Genomic DNA, 13,945 nt, shown 5'->3' on the forward strand with positions numbered 1-13,945 from the left:
GTCGCCCTCCTCCTCATTAAACTGGTAGAAGCCCAGCGGGCTGACCTGCGTGGCGGCCGAGATGCGGGCTATCTGGGCCCGCAGGTAGTTGGCCTCGTTGCCCGGGAAGGGTGGGTAGCTGACGACTGGCGTATCCAGGTAGCCTGTGAAGAACTTCTTGATCTTTCGGGCGTTCACGATCTGGGCTGGAGTGACGTGGGGCAGCCGCGTCCATGGCAGGCCCGGCTCGTTGCACACAAAGTACAGGTACTTGTTGGCGCCTGAGCGGCTCTCCTCCTTGGGGATCACGGGCGGCGGCTTCCATACGGGCTTAGGGACGATGTCCACGGCCTTCTCCTCGTCCTCCTCGCCCTCCTCCTCGCCGTGCGCCTCCATGACCTCGCCACCTTCCGTCATCTCCTCCACCTCCTCCTCCTCTGCCTCCTCCTCACCCTCCCGGAATTCCACCTCGGCCACCAGGTAGCTGCGTTTGATTCCCAGGATCTTGCCCCAGAAGCGACAGGTGTGGATGGGCTGCTGCTCCACCAGCTGTTTCATGGCCAGGAAAATGCGGAAGCTCTCGTCCGAGCTCAGGCCGACGCCGGCCTGCTCGAAGTAGAAGGCAGTCTCCATGATGTTGGGCACTGGTGTCTCCCCCTGCGCAGGGTAGGGTGGAGGGCAGAGGGGAGAATGCTGAAGCTCTGCTCCCTAGCCTACCTCTTCCAGACTCTTCTAGAGTCAAGAGAGCTAAAAGAGGCCGGGTGCAGTGGCTCACGCCTGTAATCCCAGCACTTTGAAAGGCTGAGGCCAGCTGATCACTTGAGGTCAATAATTCGAGTCCAGCCTGGCCAACATGGTGAAACTCTGTCTCTACTAAAAATACAAAAATTAGCCAGCCATACAAGCAGGTGCCTGTAATCCCAGCTACCCAGGAGACTGAGGCAGGAGAATCACTTGAACCGGGCAGGCGGAGGTTGCCATGAGCTGAGATTGCTCCACCGCACTCCAGTCTGAGCAACAAAGTGAGATACGGTCTCAAAAAATAAAAAGAGGCCTGATGTGGTGGCTCACGCCTGAAATCCCAGCACTTAGGGAGGCCAAGGCAAGCAGATCACCTGAGGTCAGGAGTTTGAGACCAGCCTGGCCAACATGGTGAAACCCCGTCTCTACAAAAAATACAAAAATTAGGCAGGCGTGGTGGCAGGCACCTGTAATCCTAGCTATTTGGGAGGCTGAGGCAGGAGGATCGCTTGGACCTGAGAGGCGGAGGTTGCAGTGAGCCAAGATCACACCACTGCACTCCAGCCTGGGTGATAGAGTGAGACTCCCACTCAAAAAAGAAAGAAAGAAAGAAAGAAAGAAACCTAAAAGATTCTGTAACTCAGCTGCTCAGGCCACTTGTGCTGGCCAGTGAGATGTAGGGAAAGCCCTTGGACAGGATGTCCCTGATGCAGAAGAAAAGGGAAAACCACACTAGGAGAAAATCTTTTTTGCCTTTTGTCATTCCCTATTCTTCCTGCCTGGAATGGGGATATAAGATCTGGAGCCACAGCAGCTATCTTGGGACCATGAGGCAACACATGGGAGACAAAGTACTACACCCTTAATGGTGGTGGAGATGAAAGGTGGAAATTGCCTGGTCCCCAGTAGCATTGCTCAGCTGCCTTACCCACCCTGACCTTCTTGCTCCTATAACAAAGAAGCCACTTTTATTCATGATTTCTGTGACTTGAGGCCCAATGCACCCCTAACACGTACTCCATGTTTCACAGAAAGTTAAGGGAGAAGACAGGTCTTGAACGGAGGAGTCAGAGATGTTAGAGGATGGTAATAAGTCCTGTCTTCACTGCCTCCATCTATACCATGTGCTTGATTCACACAGCCAGAGGATGGGTGGGGTGGAGGAGAAGAAAGAAGGAGAGGAGGAGGAGGAGGAAAAAGAGGAAGAAGGAAAGAAAGAGAAAGAGAGAAAGACAGAGGCTCAGAAAGGGACTGAAGGCAAGCAGGCTGAAACTAGAAGCCAGCAAAGTTTATGGCTGGGCGCAGTGGTTCACGCCTGTAATCCCAGCACTTTGGGAGGCCAAGGCCGGAAATCACAAGGTCAGGAGATCGAGACCATCCTGGCCAACATGGTGAAATCTGGTCTCTACTAAAAATACAAAAATTAGCTGGGTGTGGTGGTGGGCGCCTGTAGTCCCGGCTACTCGGAAGACTGAGGCAGGAGAATGGCATGAACCTGGGAGGTGGAGCTTGCAGTGAGTGGAGATTGCACCACTGCACTCCAGCCTGGGTGACAGAGTGAGACTCTGTCTCAAAAAAAAAAAAAAAAAGAAGCCAGCCAAGTTTTGGCTCAGAAGCCAGAGAAAGAAGAAGTGTAATGTACATCTGCACGGGCCACACACCAATGCTCTTCCTTCTCCCAGGGAAATGCCTGCCAGCCCCTATCCATGTGGCCACAAGGCTGTCCCCAACACTTTATTATTCAACCAGTCCCAAAATCTTTATTATTTATTTATTTATTATCATTATTTTTGAGACAGAGTCTTGCTCTGTCACCCAGGCTGGAGTGCAGTGATCTGATCTCAGCTCACTGCAACCTCCACTCCTGGGTTCAAGCCATTCTCCTGCCTCAGCCTCCCCAGTAGCTGGGATTATAGGCATGCACCACCACACCCAGCTAATTTTTGTATTTTTAGTAGAGATGGGGTTTCACCATGTTGGCCAGGCTGGTCTCGAACTCCTGACCTCATGATTCGCCCGTCTTGGCCTCCCAAAATGCTGGGATTACAGGCCTGAGCCACTGCACCCAGCATATTATTATTTTTAAAAAATTATTATTATTATTATTTTTGATACGGAGTCTTGCTCTGTCGCCCAGGCTGGAGTGCAGTGGCGCAATCTCAACTCACTGCAAGCTCCGCCTCCCGGGTTCACGCCATTCTCCTGCCTCAGCCTCCCAAGCAGCTGGGACTACAGGCGCCCACCACCATGCCCGGATAATTTTTTGTATTTTAAGTGGAGACGGTTTCACCGTGTTTAGCCAGGATGGTCTTGATCTCCTGATCTTGTGATCCACCCACCTTGGCCTCCCAAAGTGCTGGGATTACAAGCGTGAGCCACTGTGCCCGGCCCATTACTATTTTTTGAGACGGAGTCTCGCTCTGTTGCCCAGGCTGGAGTGCAGTGGCACAATCTCGGCTCACTGCAACCTCTGCCTCCAGGATTCAAGCGATTCTTCTGCCTCAGCCTCCTGAGTAGTCGGGACTACAGGTGCACACCACCACGCCAGGCTAATTTTTGTATTTTTAGTAGAGACAGGGTTTCACCATGTTGGCCATGCTGGTCTCGAACTCCTGACCTCAGGTGATCCGCCCGCCTTGGCCTCCCAAAGTGCTGACATAACAGGCGTGAGCCACCACACCCAACCAGTGATGGGATTTATAACCAAGATACTGTGATGCCGAAAACAGCTCTCTTTGTTTAGGGATAGCTAGGGAGCCTGGGGGTGTGGGGAATAGGCAGCTCTCAGTGCCCTTCACTGCAGAGCCACCTTGCAAGACTAGGATCTTACCAGTCCTAGACTACACCTGACGATTCTGTGTGAGAAAAATGACCAACTCATCCAAGTCCCTTATTTCTATTTATCTGACATCATCTATATCCTAACTTAAAGGGACCTATGTTGTCAAACAAGTAAAATAAGGTGTTAGTTTTTGGAATGTGCCAAAATAATCCTAAAGTTAGTCTAAAATTATAGATGGGGCCGGGCGCCATGGCTCACGCCTGTAATCCCAGCACTTTGGGAGGCCGAGGCGGACGGATCACCTGAGGTCAAGTGTTTGAGACTAGCCTGGTCAACGTGGCAAAATCCTGTCTCTACTAAAAATACAACAAATTAGCCAGGCATGGTGGCACAGCCTGTAGTCCCAGCTACTCGGGAGGCTGAGGCAGGAGAATAGCTTGAACCCTGGAGGCAGAGGCTGCAGTGAGCCGAGATCGTGCCACTGCACACCAGCCTGGGCGACAGAGCAAGACTCCGTCTCAAAAACAAGAACAAAAATTAGCCAGGCATGGTGGCGGGCACCTGTAATCCCACCTACTCGGGAGGCTGAGGCAGGAGAATCACTTGAACCTGGGAGGTGGAGGTTGCAGTGAGCTGAGTTCACATCACTGTATTCCAGCCTGCGTGACAGAATGAGACTCCATCTCAAAAAAAATGGAAAAAATAAAATAATAAAATAAAATTATAGATGTGAGAATAGTCAAAACTTATCTTTTTTTAAAATTTTTTTTAGACAGACTCTCACTATGTTGCCCAGGCTGGAGTACAGAGGCGCAGTCTCAGCCCACTGCAAGCTCCGCCTCCTGGGTCCATGCCATTCTCCCGCCTCAGCCTCCTGAGTAGCTGGGACTACAGGTGACCGCCACCATGCCTGGCTAATTTTGTTTTTGTATTTTTAGTAGAGACGGGGTTTCACCGTGTTAGCCAGGATTGTCTTGATCTCTTGACCTCGTGATCCACCTGCCTCGGCCTCCCAAAGTGCTGGGATTACAGGCGTGAGCCACCACGCCCAGCCGAGAATAGTCAAAAGTTTTCTTTTTTTTGTTTTTTGCTTTTTTTTTTTTTTTGAGATGGAGTCTCGCTCTTTTGCCCAGGCCAGAGTGCAGTGGTGCAATCTCAGCTCACTGCAAGCTCCCCCCGCCAGGTTCACGCCATTCTCCTGCCTCAGCCTCCCCAGTAGCTGGGACTATAGGCGCCTGCCTCCACGCCTGGCTAATTTTTTGTATTTTTACAAGAGATGGGGTTTCACCGTGTTAACCAGGATGGTCTCGATCTCCTGACCTCATGATCCACCCGCCTCGGCCTCCCAAAGTGCTAGGATTACAGGCGTGAGCCACTGCGCCTGGCCTTTTTTTTTTTTTTTTTTTTTGAGACGGAGTCTCGCTCTGTCGCCCAGGCTGGAGTGCAGTGGTGCGACCTCCCCTCACTGCAATCTCCACCTCCCAGTTTCACGCCATTATCCTGCCTCAGTCTCCCTAGTAGCTGGGACTACAGGTGCCCGCCACCATGCCCGGCTAATTTTTTGTATTCTTAGTAGAGACAGGGTTTCACTTAGCCAGGATGGTCTTGATCTCCTGACCTCATGAACCACCCGCCTCAGCCTCCCAAAGTGCTGGGATTACAGGCGTGAGCCACCATGCCCGGCTAGTCAAAACTTTTCAAAACAGAGGTTCAGTGATGGGGAGAATTATGCTACCAAAACAGCAACACCTGCCGTGCAGCTGCTGTCAGCAGTAAACAGGAGAGTCCTAAAGCAGGAAGCCATCCACAGAGCAAAGGCCAGGAGCAGAGACTCCTGCAGGACCCTGTGTGGGGAGCAGATGGTGCAGGTGGCATTTCAAAGCAGTGGGGGGCAGGAAGGAATGGTTTATTGCATAAATGCCATTCAAGTTCCTGGCTAGCCGTCTGGAAGACAGAAAACGAGAGAAATAAGAGCCTTGCCTTGCACTAGACAGAAAAAGAAACACAAAATGCTGAATCATGCATTTTTTATGAGTCATTTCCTAGAAGCATGTACAGGCCACAAAAGCCCCCAGTTTTGCCCTTCCACAGACCCCACATTAAGAACTCCAGCTCTTGGCTGGGAGTGGTGGCTCACGCCTGTAATCCTAATACTTTGGGAGGCCAAGGCAGGAGGATGGCTTGAGGCCAAGAGTTCAAGACCAACCTGGCTAACATAGCAAGACCCCCATCTCAATTATTTTTATTTATTTATTTATTTTTATTTATTTATTTTTTTGAGACAGAGTCTCACTCTGTTGCCCAGGCTGGAGTGCAGTGGTGTGATCTCGGCTCACTGCGAGCTCCGCCTCCCAGGTTCATGCCATTCTCCTGCCTCAGCCTCCCGAGTAGCTGGGACTGCATGTGCCTGCTGCCACGCCTGGCTAATTTTTTATATTTTTAGTAGAGACGGGGTTTCATCATGTTAGCAAGGATGGTCTTGATCTCCTGACCTCGTGATCTGCCCACCTCGGCCTCCCAAAGTGCTGGGATTACAGATGTAAGCCACCCCATCCTGCCAAGACTGAAGTTGTTTTGTGACTGGATTGTCCAATGCTGTCTTTCGCCTCCAGGCCTTGGCACAGGCTGTGCCCTAAGTATGCTTGGGCCCCCACTGACCCTGATGCCCACCTCTCCTGACTGGCTCACTCACCACCTCCTCCTCCATCTCCTGTTCGCCTTCAGTGCCGCCTCCACTCCGGATGAACAGCGCCTTCTGTTTCTCCGCCATCTTGTAGGTGGGCTGCATCTCGGGGTCGTCCCGCAGCGTGTCCAGCTTGGGGTGGAACCACTCCCACTGCGTGGTGCGGTTCAGAGACTCCAGGACAGACAAGGGGTCCTCAGGCCGCTGGTTCAGGATCTTGGTCAGCAGATTCACCAGGTGCTCGTACCTGCCTCCCGCAGGAGGAGTGGGAGGAGAGGGACCTCACTCACTCAGCTCACTGAGCTGGCTCCCATGTGCCTGGCCCTGTGCCTGGTGCTGGGGACACAGTAGGGAACTGAAAAGGTCCCTGCCCAGGTGTAGCTGACATTTATTTATTTATTTTTATTTATTTATTTTTTGAGATAGAGTCTTGCTCTGTTGCTCGGGCTGGAATGCAGTGGTTCATCTCGGCTCACTGCAACCTCTGCCTCCCGGGTTCAAATAATTCTCCTGCCTCAGCCTCCCGAGTAGCTGGGATTATAGGCGCCCGCCACCACGCCTGGTTACTTTTTGGATTTTTAGTAGAGACAGGGTTTCACCATGTTGGTCAGGCTGGTCTCGAACTCCTGATCTCGTGATCTGCCCGCCTCAGCCTCCCAAAGTGCTGGGATTACAGGCGTGAGCCACCGCGCCTGGCCGACATTCTTATGGTGGAAACAGACACTAATCAAACGAGCAAAATATATACAGTGTGTCAGGCATGGGGTGGTAATTTTTAGGGTGACACATAAAGTACTGAATGGGGCCTGGGGGTGCCAGGGATGGGCGAAGGTTTGCAATTTTATTTTTTTAATTTATTTCTCAGAGGAGGTCTCGCTGTGTTGCCCAGGCTGGAGTGCAGTGGCACGACCTCAGCTCGCTGCAGTCTCTGTCTCCTGGGTTCAAGCGATTTTCCTGCCTCAGCCTCCCAAGTAGCTGGGATTACAGGCATGCACCACCACGTCCCGCTAATTTTTTTGTATTTTTTGTAGAGGGTTTCGCCATGGTGGCCAGGCTGGTCTCAAACTCCTGACCTCAGGTGATCCGCCTTCCTCCGCCTCCCGAAGTGTTGGGATTACAGGTGTGAGCCACTGCACCTGGCCAACATTTGTATTATTATTATTATTATTATTATTATTTGAGACAGAGTTTTGCTTTGTTGCCCAGGCTGGAGTGCAGTGGTATGATTTCGGCTCACCACAACCTCTGCCTCCTGGGTTCCTGGGTTCAAGTGATTCTCCTGCCTCGGCCTCCTGAGTAGCTGGGACTACAGGCGCGCACCACCATCCCCGGCTAATTTTTGTATTTTTAGTAGAGACGGGGTTTCACTATGTTGGCCAGGCTGGTCTCGAACTCCTGACCTCAGGTGATCCGCCTGTCTTGGCCTCCTAAAGTGCTGGGTTAACAGGTGTGAACCACCGTGCCTGGCCAACATTTGTATTTTTTGTATTTTTTTTTTGAGACAGGGTCTCACTTTGTCACTCAGGCTGGAGTGCAGTGGCTCGGTCTTGGCTCACTGCAACCTCTGGTTCCCGGGTTCAAGTGATTCTCCCACCTCAGACTCCCCAGAGCTGGGATTACACGTGTGCCAACATGCCTGGCTAATTTTTGTACTTTTTGTAGAGATGGGGTTTTGCCATGTTGCCCAGGCTGGTCTCAAACTCCTGGACTCAAGTGATCTGCCTGCCTCAGCCTCCCAAACTGCTGGGATTACAGGCGTGAGCCACCAGGCCCGGCCACAGTCAGCCTTTGAAACCAAGTTGGTCTGATTTCCAAGCATGTATGTGTCACCTTTTGCTTTGCGGAAGCTGTTTTGTTGGCAGTCTTGGGTGTGGTGTTGGGCCATCATGGAAGTTGGGAAGGGTAAGAAGAGGTGAGACTTTGGCTAGGGCTTCTCAGGAAGAGAGCCTGAAGCTCTGAAGAGCTGGCACTTGGGGAATAGCCAGAGGTTAATTCTGACTAGATTCTAGGATCCGAGGAAGGAGCAGGTAGTGACTAGAAATCAAGTTTGGTCAGTGGCCAGGGGCTGAACCACATAAGGCCTTTTGTTTGTTGGTTTGTTTGAGACAGAGTCTCGCTCTGTTGCTCAGGCTGGAGTGCACTGGCACGATCTTGGCTCACTGCAGCCTCTGCCTCCCGGTTCAAGTGATTCTCCTGCCTCAGCCTCCCGAGTAGCTGAGATCACAGGCGTGTGCCACCACGCCTGGCTAACTTTTTGTATTTTTAGTAGAGACAGGGTTTTGCCATGTTGGCCAGGCTGGTCTTGAACTCCTGACTTCGAGTTATCTGTCTGCCTCAGCCTCCCAAAGTGCTGGGATCACAGGCATGAGCAAGGCCTTATATGTCTCAGGCCAGGAGCCTTGAAGGTTGTGGTGAGGAGTCTGAGCTTCCCCCTGTGGGCAATGGGGAGCCATAGCAGGTTCTGAGCATTGGAGGGGCACGGCCAGCTTTGTGCTTTAATAAGAACCATTACTTCATCAACCTCATTTCTCCCGCTCTCCCTCTTCCTCCCTTGGTTCCAGACATACCAGCCCCTCCTTACTGCTCCTCAAAAACAGCAAGCCTCAGAGCCTTTGCATTTGCAGTGTGCTCTGCCTGGCTCACTCTTCCTCCGGTTATCTGCAAGATGCTCTCCCTCGACTCCTTCAGGGCCCTAATCAAATGTCACCTCCTTGGACAGGCCTTCACTGACCCAAACAATTTATTTTTTTGAGATGGAGTCTCGCTCTGTTGCCCAGGCTGGAGTGCAGTGGCACGATCTTGGCTCACTGCAACCTCTGCCGCCCGGGTTCAAGTGATTCTCCTGCCTCAACCTCCCGAGGAGCTGGGATTACAGGCCCATGCTACCATGCCCTGATAATTTTTGTATTTTTTAGTAGAGACAGGGTTTCGCCATGTTGGCAAGGCTGGTCTCGAACTCCTGACCTCAGGTGATCCGCCCGTCTTGGCCTCCTAAAGTGCTGGGATAACAGGCGTGAGCCACCGCACCTGGTTGGACCCCCACTATTTCATGTGTTTCCTAGCCCTCTTAGCCTCCCTTATTTTTCACCTGAGTCCTTAGCTTCAGTTTATCACTTTTTCTGTTTCTTGTCCACTCCCCTAGAATGAGAGCATCCTGGGTATCTAATGGAGGCTGAGAGCAGTGTTTTGTGACTGCAGCTAAGTGGCTCTGGCAAGTATCTTCCTCAGGCAGGGAGATTTAGTTGCAGGATAAGAGGGTCTCAGGAGGGCTGGGCACGGTGGTTCATGCCTGCAATCCTAGCACTTTGGGAGGCTGAGATGGGCGGATCACTTGAGGTCGAGTTTGAGACTAGCCTGGGCAACATGGTGAAATCTTGTGTCTACTAAAAATACAAAAATTAGCTGGGTGAAGTGGAGCGCGCCTGTAACCCCAGCTACTCGGGAGGCTGAAGCAGAAGAATCACTTGAACTTGGGAAGGAGAGGTTGCCCTAAGCCAAGACCACGCCACTGTGCTCCAGCCTGGGTGACAGGGTGAGACTATGTCTGGGGGGGAAAAAAAGCAAGAGGACTTGGGGAGCCAAATCACGTGTTCTGGAATCCTGACTCTGCCATATCCTAGCTGTGTAGTTTTGGGTAAGCGACCCAACTTCTCTGTGTCTCGGTCTCCTCCTGTGTAAAGTAGGATGAGCTGATGTGCTCATCTCCGGTGAGAATTAGGTGTGAGTGTGTGCAGTGCCAGCACATGTCTGGGAAGTGAATGCCAGCTGTTGTTGGCATTGATTCCGACTCAGCTGAATTAGAGTCACTGGTTTTCCATGAGGGATGATCCCTTGTCTGACTGACTGAGGCAGGCATCTGACTGACTGAGGCAGGCACTTCGGGTGGGGCCCCTCCCTGCCTGGGTCCCCCACCCGCCCCACTCCTAGCCCCTGCTCACAGGCTGAGGTCGCAATTGATGCTGGTGTGCAGCAGGTAGGCCTTGGCGTTCTGCACGGCCAGCTCCAGAGGCTCGGGCTCAGGCACCTGGGCACTGTAGTGTGGGAAGCCCAGCTCAGAGGGCAAGAACTGAAGGGCAGGGTCATCCCTTAGGTAAGGCCCGTGCTGGGCACCTTCGGAGAACTGGTCTGTCTGGTAGAGGTTGAACTGGCCCAAGGGGTTGACTGGGGGCTCCTGGAAGGTGGGGTCCAGTTGCTGGAACAGGCTGCTTTGGCCCTGCTGGAGCCGCTGCAGCATTAGGCTGGTGGTGAGCTCGGCGACCTGCATCCTGCTTTCATCAGAGTAAGGCTGGGGCTGGAATTCTGAGGGAAAGCCCGTGTTCACAGATGGGTACTCCATGCCACCCAGCCGGGCTTCCTCAGCCTGGAAGACCTGGGGCATCAGCAAGTTCTCCTGTTGGGACAGGCTGCCCCTCTGTGACCAACCAGGGGCGTTTCGCTGGGCGTCTGGAGGTATCTGCTGCCTCTCCTCGGGGTCCGCTCCCAGGGCCTGAGCTTGGTCCCGACTGTGCCGCCTCTGAGAGGCCTGAGAAGTCCTCCGGCCCGGAGGCTGCTGGGCAGGGCGCTCAGGGTAGGGCGGCAGGTCTCCCATGGTTCGCCAGGAGGCACAGATCTCTAGGAGAAAGGCTTGCAGACAAGGAGGCCAAGCGAGAGCCACCTGTCGACACCGCCGGTTTCTGAGCACCGAGAGAGGGGGCCGTTACCCGTGGAGGGCGCGGGGAGCGGGCCAGGGTGGGTTCCGCGCAGGCTCTGGGCGCGCACTCCCGATCCCGCGCAGCCCCACGGTGGACGTCGCGCCAGACTCGAGACGGCACCCGCGCCCCAGGCCCGCCATCTCTTTTTTTTTTCTTTTCAGTAACTTGCCCAAGTTCACATCTTTTATTTCTTTTTAAGGCAAAGCACCCGCAGGTCAAGCCCCGCCCCGTCCCCCAGCCCCGCGTCCCTGTCCCACCCGCTTTCCCCCTCGAGCCCCGTCAGCTGTTCCCCTTGGCCTCGGGTTCCCTGGCGTCCTCGGCAGCCGGGCTGGGGGTCTTCACAGCATCTTCTCCAATAGGTGCGAGGGTCTGGGGGCTCCGCTCCTCCTTCAAGGTCAGCCCGCCCGCTGCCGTCTCCTGGTGACCGGGGAAGGAAAGGGCAGCCACGTGGAGGGCGCAGTCACCTCCACGCTCCCCTTCAGGCCCTGCCCCCTGATGGCCCCCCCTCCCCCACCTTCACCCCGGCCCAGATCCGGCTTCTTCCTTCGCAGCAGAGGCTGCTCTCCCTACCTTGGGTAGGGGGCCCTCGAGACTAGAGTCCAACAGCGCGGCCTCGGTCAGCCCCGAGTCGTCATCCATGCTGATGAAGATGCCCGGGGTCTCGCACTCAGGCCCCTCCTCCCGGAAATCCATGGCTTCCTCAGACGGGGGCGGGCCCGGCCGGGCCGACGGAGAGGGAGAGGGGGAGGAAGAGGAGGGGGCTCCCACTCCTCCCGGCTTCAGCTTCTGTTCCTCCTCCAGCTGCCGCTTTAAGGCCTTCTCCTGGGCCAGTCGCAGGCCGATGAGGTCCTGAGGGGGCCGGGGTGCTGGGGCCGGGGCCAAGGTCAGGGGCTCCAGATCATCCTGGGGATAGGGAGGGCCACACAGAAGCTCAGAGGTGGGTGGCTCAGAGGATGGCCGGAAAGAGAAGGAACCACCCTGAGGTGGTCTTTGAGTTCTTCACCAAGAGCATGGGGAGGGAGGAGCAGTTGTCCCCCAGACCCCCAACTCCCAGCAGGAGCATCCCCTGGGAGACGGGTGGCCCAGAGGCAGGGGTGGCCTGAGTCTCTCGGGGTCAGGAGGAGGCCATGGTGAGCCTTGCTGGCTTGGGGTATGGGGTGGGAGTCTGGGGATCCAGATGGGTGGGCTGCAGGGCCCTCACCTCCTCCAAGGGCCCCGCAGGCGCCTCCTTGGCCTCTGGCTCCTGCTTGCCGCTGGCCTCCAAGATGGTCATGATGGAGTTAGGGATGTGAGCTTGCTGGGTGGAGAGCAGGAAGGGGGCGCTGGGGGCAGCTCTGGCACAGAGACCCCACTTGCACACCTCAGGTCCGGGGGCTCTAACCCTCCAGAGCTCCCAGCAGTGCAGGGCCTTCTTGTGTCCGCCTCCATCCAGTCCCCACCAACCAGAGGGACCCAGGGGGCCGCCCACCGCACACCCTGGGTGGGGGGAAAGGGTACCTGGTGGGGGGAAGGGGTACCTGGTGGGGGGTGAAGGAGCGGACATGGGCCAGCAGGGGCTCCCGGAGCTCCGGGCACTTGTCAAAGACGGCTCCCAGCTGCTGGGGCGGCAGCTGCAGGATGACCTGGAAGCTCTGGGGCTTTGTGCGCTGGCAGCACTTGATGAAGCCCTCCCACACCTTGGGGTACTTCCACACCTGAACCAGGGAGGGAGGGAGCCGTCGGGAGAGGCACACAGGCATCCCCCCGAGCCTTGACACTGGGAGAAAGACCTTGCCAAGACCATGCCCAAATCCCACCATCCAAGATTCCTCTGGATGGGCCACAAGCAGCCCCGACCTCCCTCCAGAGGCCTTTGTCTTCCCGATCCAGGCGGCTGGACCATGAGGGCAACTTGGGAAGGGGGTGGAAGAAAACTCAGCCGCCTTTTACCAGAGCTCCCCCTGGGCCAGGCACAGGCTAAGTGCTGCGGGAGCACCTCTCATGACATTCTCACGGCAGCCTCCAGGGGGCGAAGTTACCCCTGCTAAACAGCGGAGGTCCGTGCCGGTGCCGGGACCTGTCCTGGGTCACATGTACATTCTCACGGCAGCCTCCAGGGGGCGACATTAGTCCTGCGGGGTTTGGTTTTTTTGTTCTTTTTTTTTTTTTGAGAGATGGTCTTACTCTGCCGCGCAGGCTAGAGTGCAGTGAGTGGCGCGTTTCTTCCTCACTGCAGCCCCAAACTCCTGGGCTCAAGCAGTCCTCCTGTCTCGGCCTCCCAAAGAGTTGGCATTACAGGTGTGAACCATCACACCTGGCCTTATCGTGGTATTTCTAAAGCCCAAATTTCTAGCACCTCTTTAAAAACTGGGCCATTTTTCAGCTCTGGGATGCATCCTGGCCGGGCACACAGCGGTGGAGGGTGAGGAGCAGCCATGCCTCTCCCGGGTGCACACCCCTTGAGGGTTACCACAGCTCCTACCACCCAGCTGCCCTCCCTCATCACCTGGGAGCTGGCCCAGTCATACACCCTGGAGCACTGCTATTTTCTTGGCAGGAGGCAGAGCAGAGCCTGCTGTCCTCCACCGGGCTCCCTCCGGGGTCAGGCGGGGGAAGGGGAGGGCAAGCAGGCTAGAAGCTGCTGTCTGCAGCCTGGAGGCGGGGTGGCCGGGGATGGGTTACCTGCTTCATGATGAGGCGGGACAGGATGTTCATGACGAAGCCCCCCAGGCGGGGGTACATGGTCAGGGACTGGATGACGGTCCTCATGAGCAGCATGGGCAGGGGGCTCTGCTCCATCAGCTGCTGCATCACCACGGCCAGCACCTCTGACGTGTACACGTTCCGCTCCGCAAAGCACAGGTTGGTGGCTGCGAGGAGGCGGAGAGTGGGCCTGTCCTCTCTGCCCAGCTGCCCCCTGGGGGGTGGGAGTCCCGGCCCCTGCTGTCTGCCCGTGTGAGGGGAAGACTTCTAAAGCCCTGACTTCTAAAGCCCCTGCGGGAGACAGGAGACTCCCCCGACCCAGCAGAAGGCACACTGCAGCCCCGCCCTTGGAAAACCTGCAGGCTTGGTTCAAGGGAGAAGACATCC

At 55.3% G+C, this 13,945-nt stretch overlaps 2 protein-coding genes across 3 annotated transcripts in view; both read right to left on the minus strand.

Moving 5' to 3' along the window:
- RSPH6A (radial spoke head 6 homolog A) overlaps positions 1-10,933 on the minus strand; it is a 20,085-nt gene extending 9,152 nt beyond the window's left edge. The window contains exons 1-3 of the mRNA XM_034944316.3: positions 10,124-10,933; positions 6,195-6,432; positions 1-636 (exon numbers count right to left, since the gene is read on the minus strand). The exon at positions 1-636 is cut by the window's left edge and continues 129 nt beyond it. Of these exons, the coding sequence (XP_034800207.1) occupies positions 1-636; positions 6,195-6,432; positions 10,124-10,773 (1,524 nt within the window). The 5' untranslated portion in view covers positions 10,774-10,933. The remainder of the gene's footprint in view (positions 637-6,194; positions 6,433-10,123) is intronic.
- Positions 10,934-11,046: 113 nt separating this feature from the next.
- The window catches only part of SYMPK (symplekin scaffold protein), a 48,115-nt gene continuing 45,216 nt past the window's right edge, over positions 11,047-13,945 (minus strand). For both annotated transcript variants that reach the window (XM_008970709.7, XM_055104001.3), the window contains 5 exons: positions 13,538-13,725; positions 12,394-12,570; positions 12,078-12,173; positions 11,447-11,779; positions 11,047-11,293 (listed from right to left, as the gene is read on the minus strand). In XM_008970709.7, the coding sequence (XP_008968957.3) occupies positions 11,156-11,293; positions 11,447-11,779; positions 12,078-12,173; positions 12,394-12,570; positions 13,538-13,725 (932 nt within the window). In that variant the 3' untranslated portion in view covers positions 11,047-11,155. The remainder of the gene's footprint in view (positions 11,294-11,446; positions 11,780-12,077; positions 12,174-12,393; positions 12,571-13,537; positions 13,726-13,945) is intronic.

The sequence above is a fragment of the Pan paniscus genome, chromosome 20, assembly GCF_029289425.2.
Source record: "Pan paniscus chromosome 20, NHGRI_mPanPan1-v2.0_pri, whole genome shotgun sequence".
Lineage (NCBI taxonomy): Eukaryota > Metazoa > Chordata > Mammalia > Primates > Hominidae > Pan > Pan paniscus.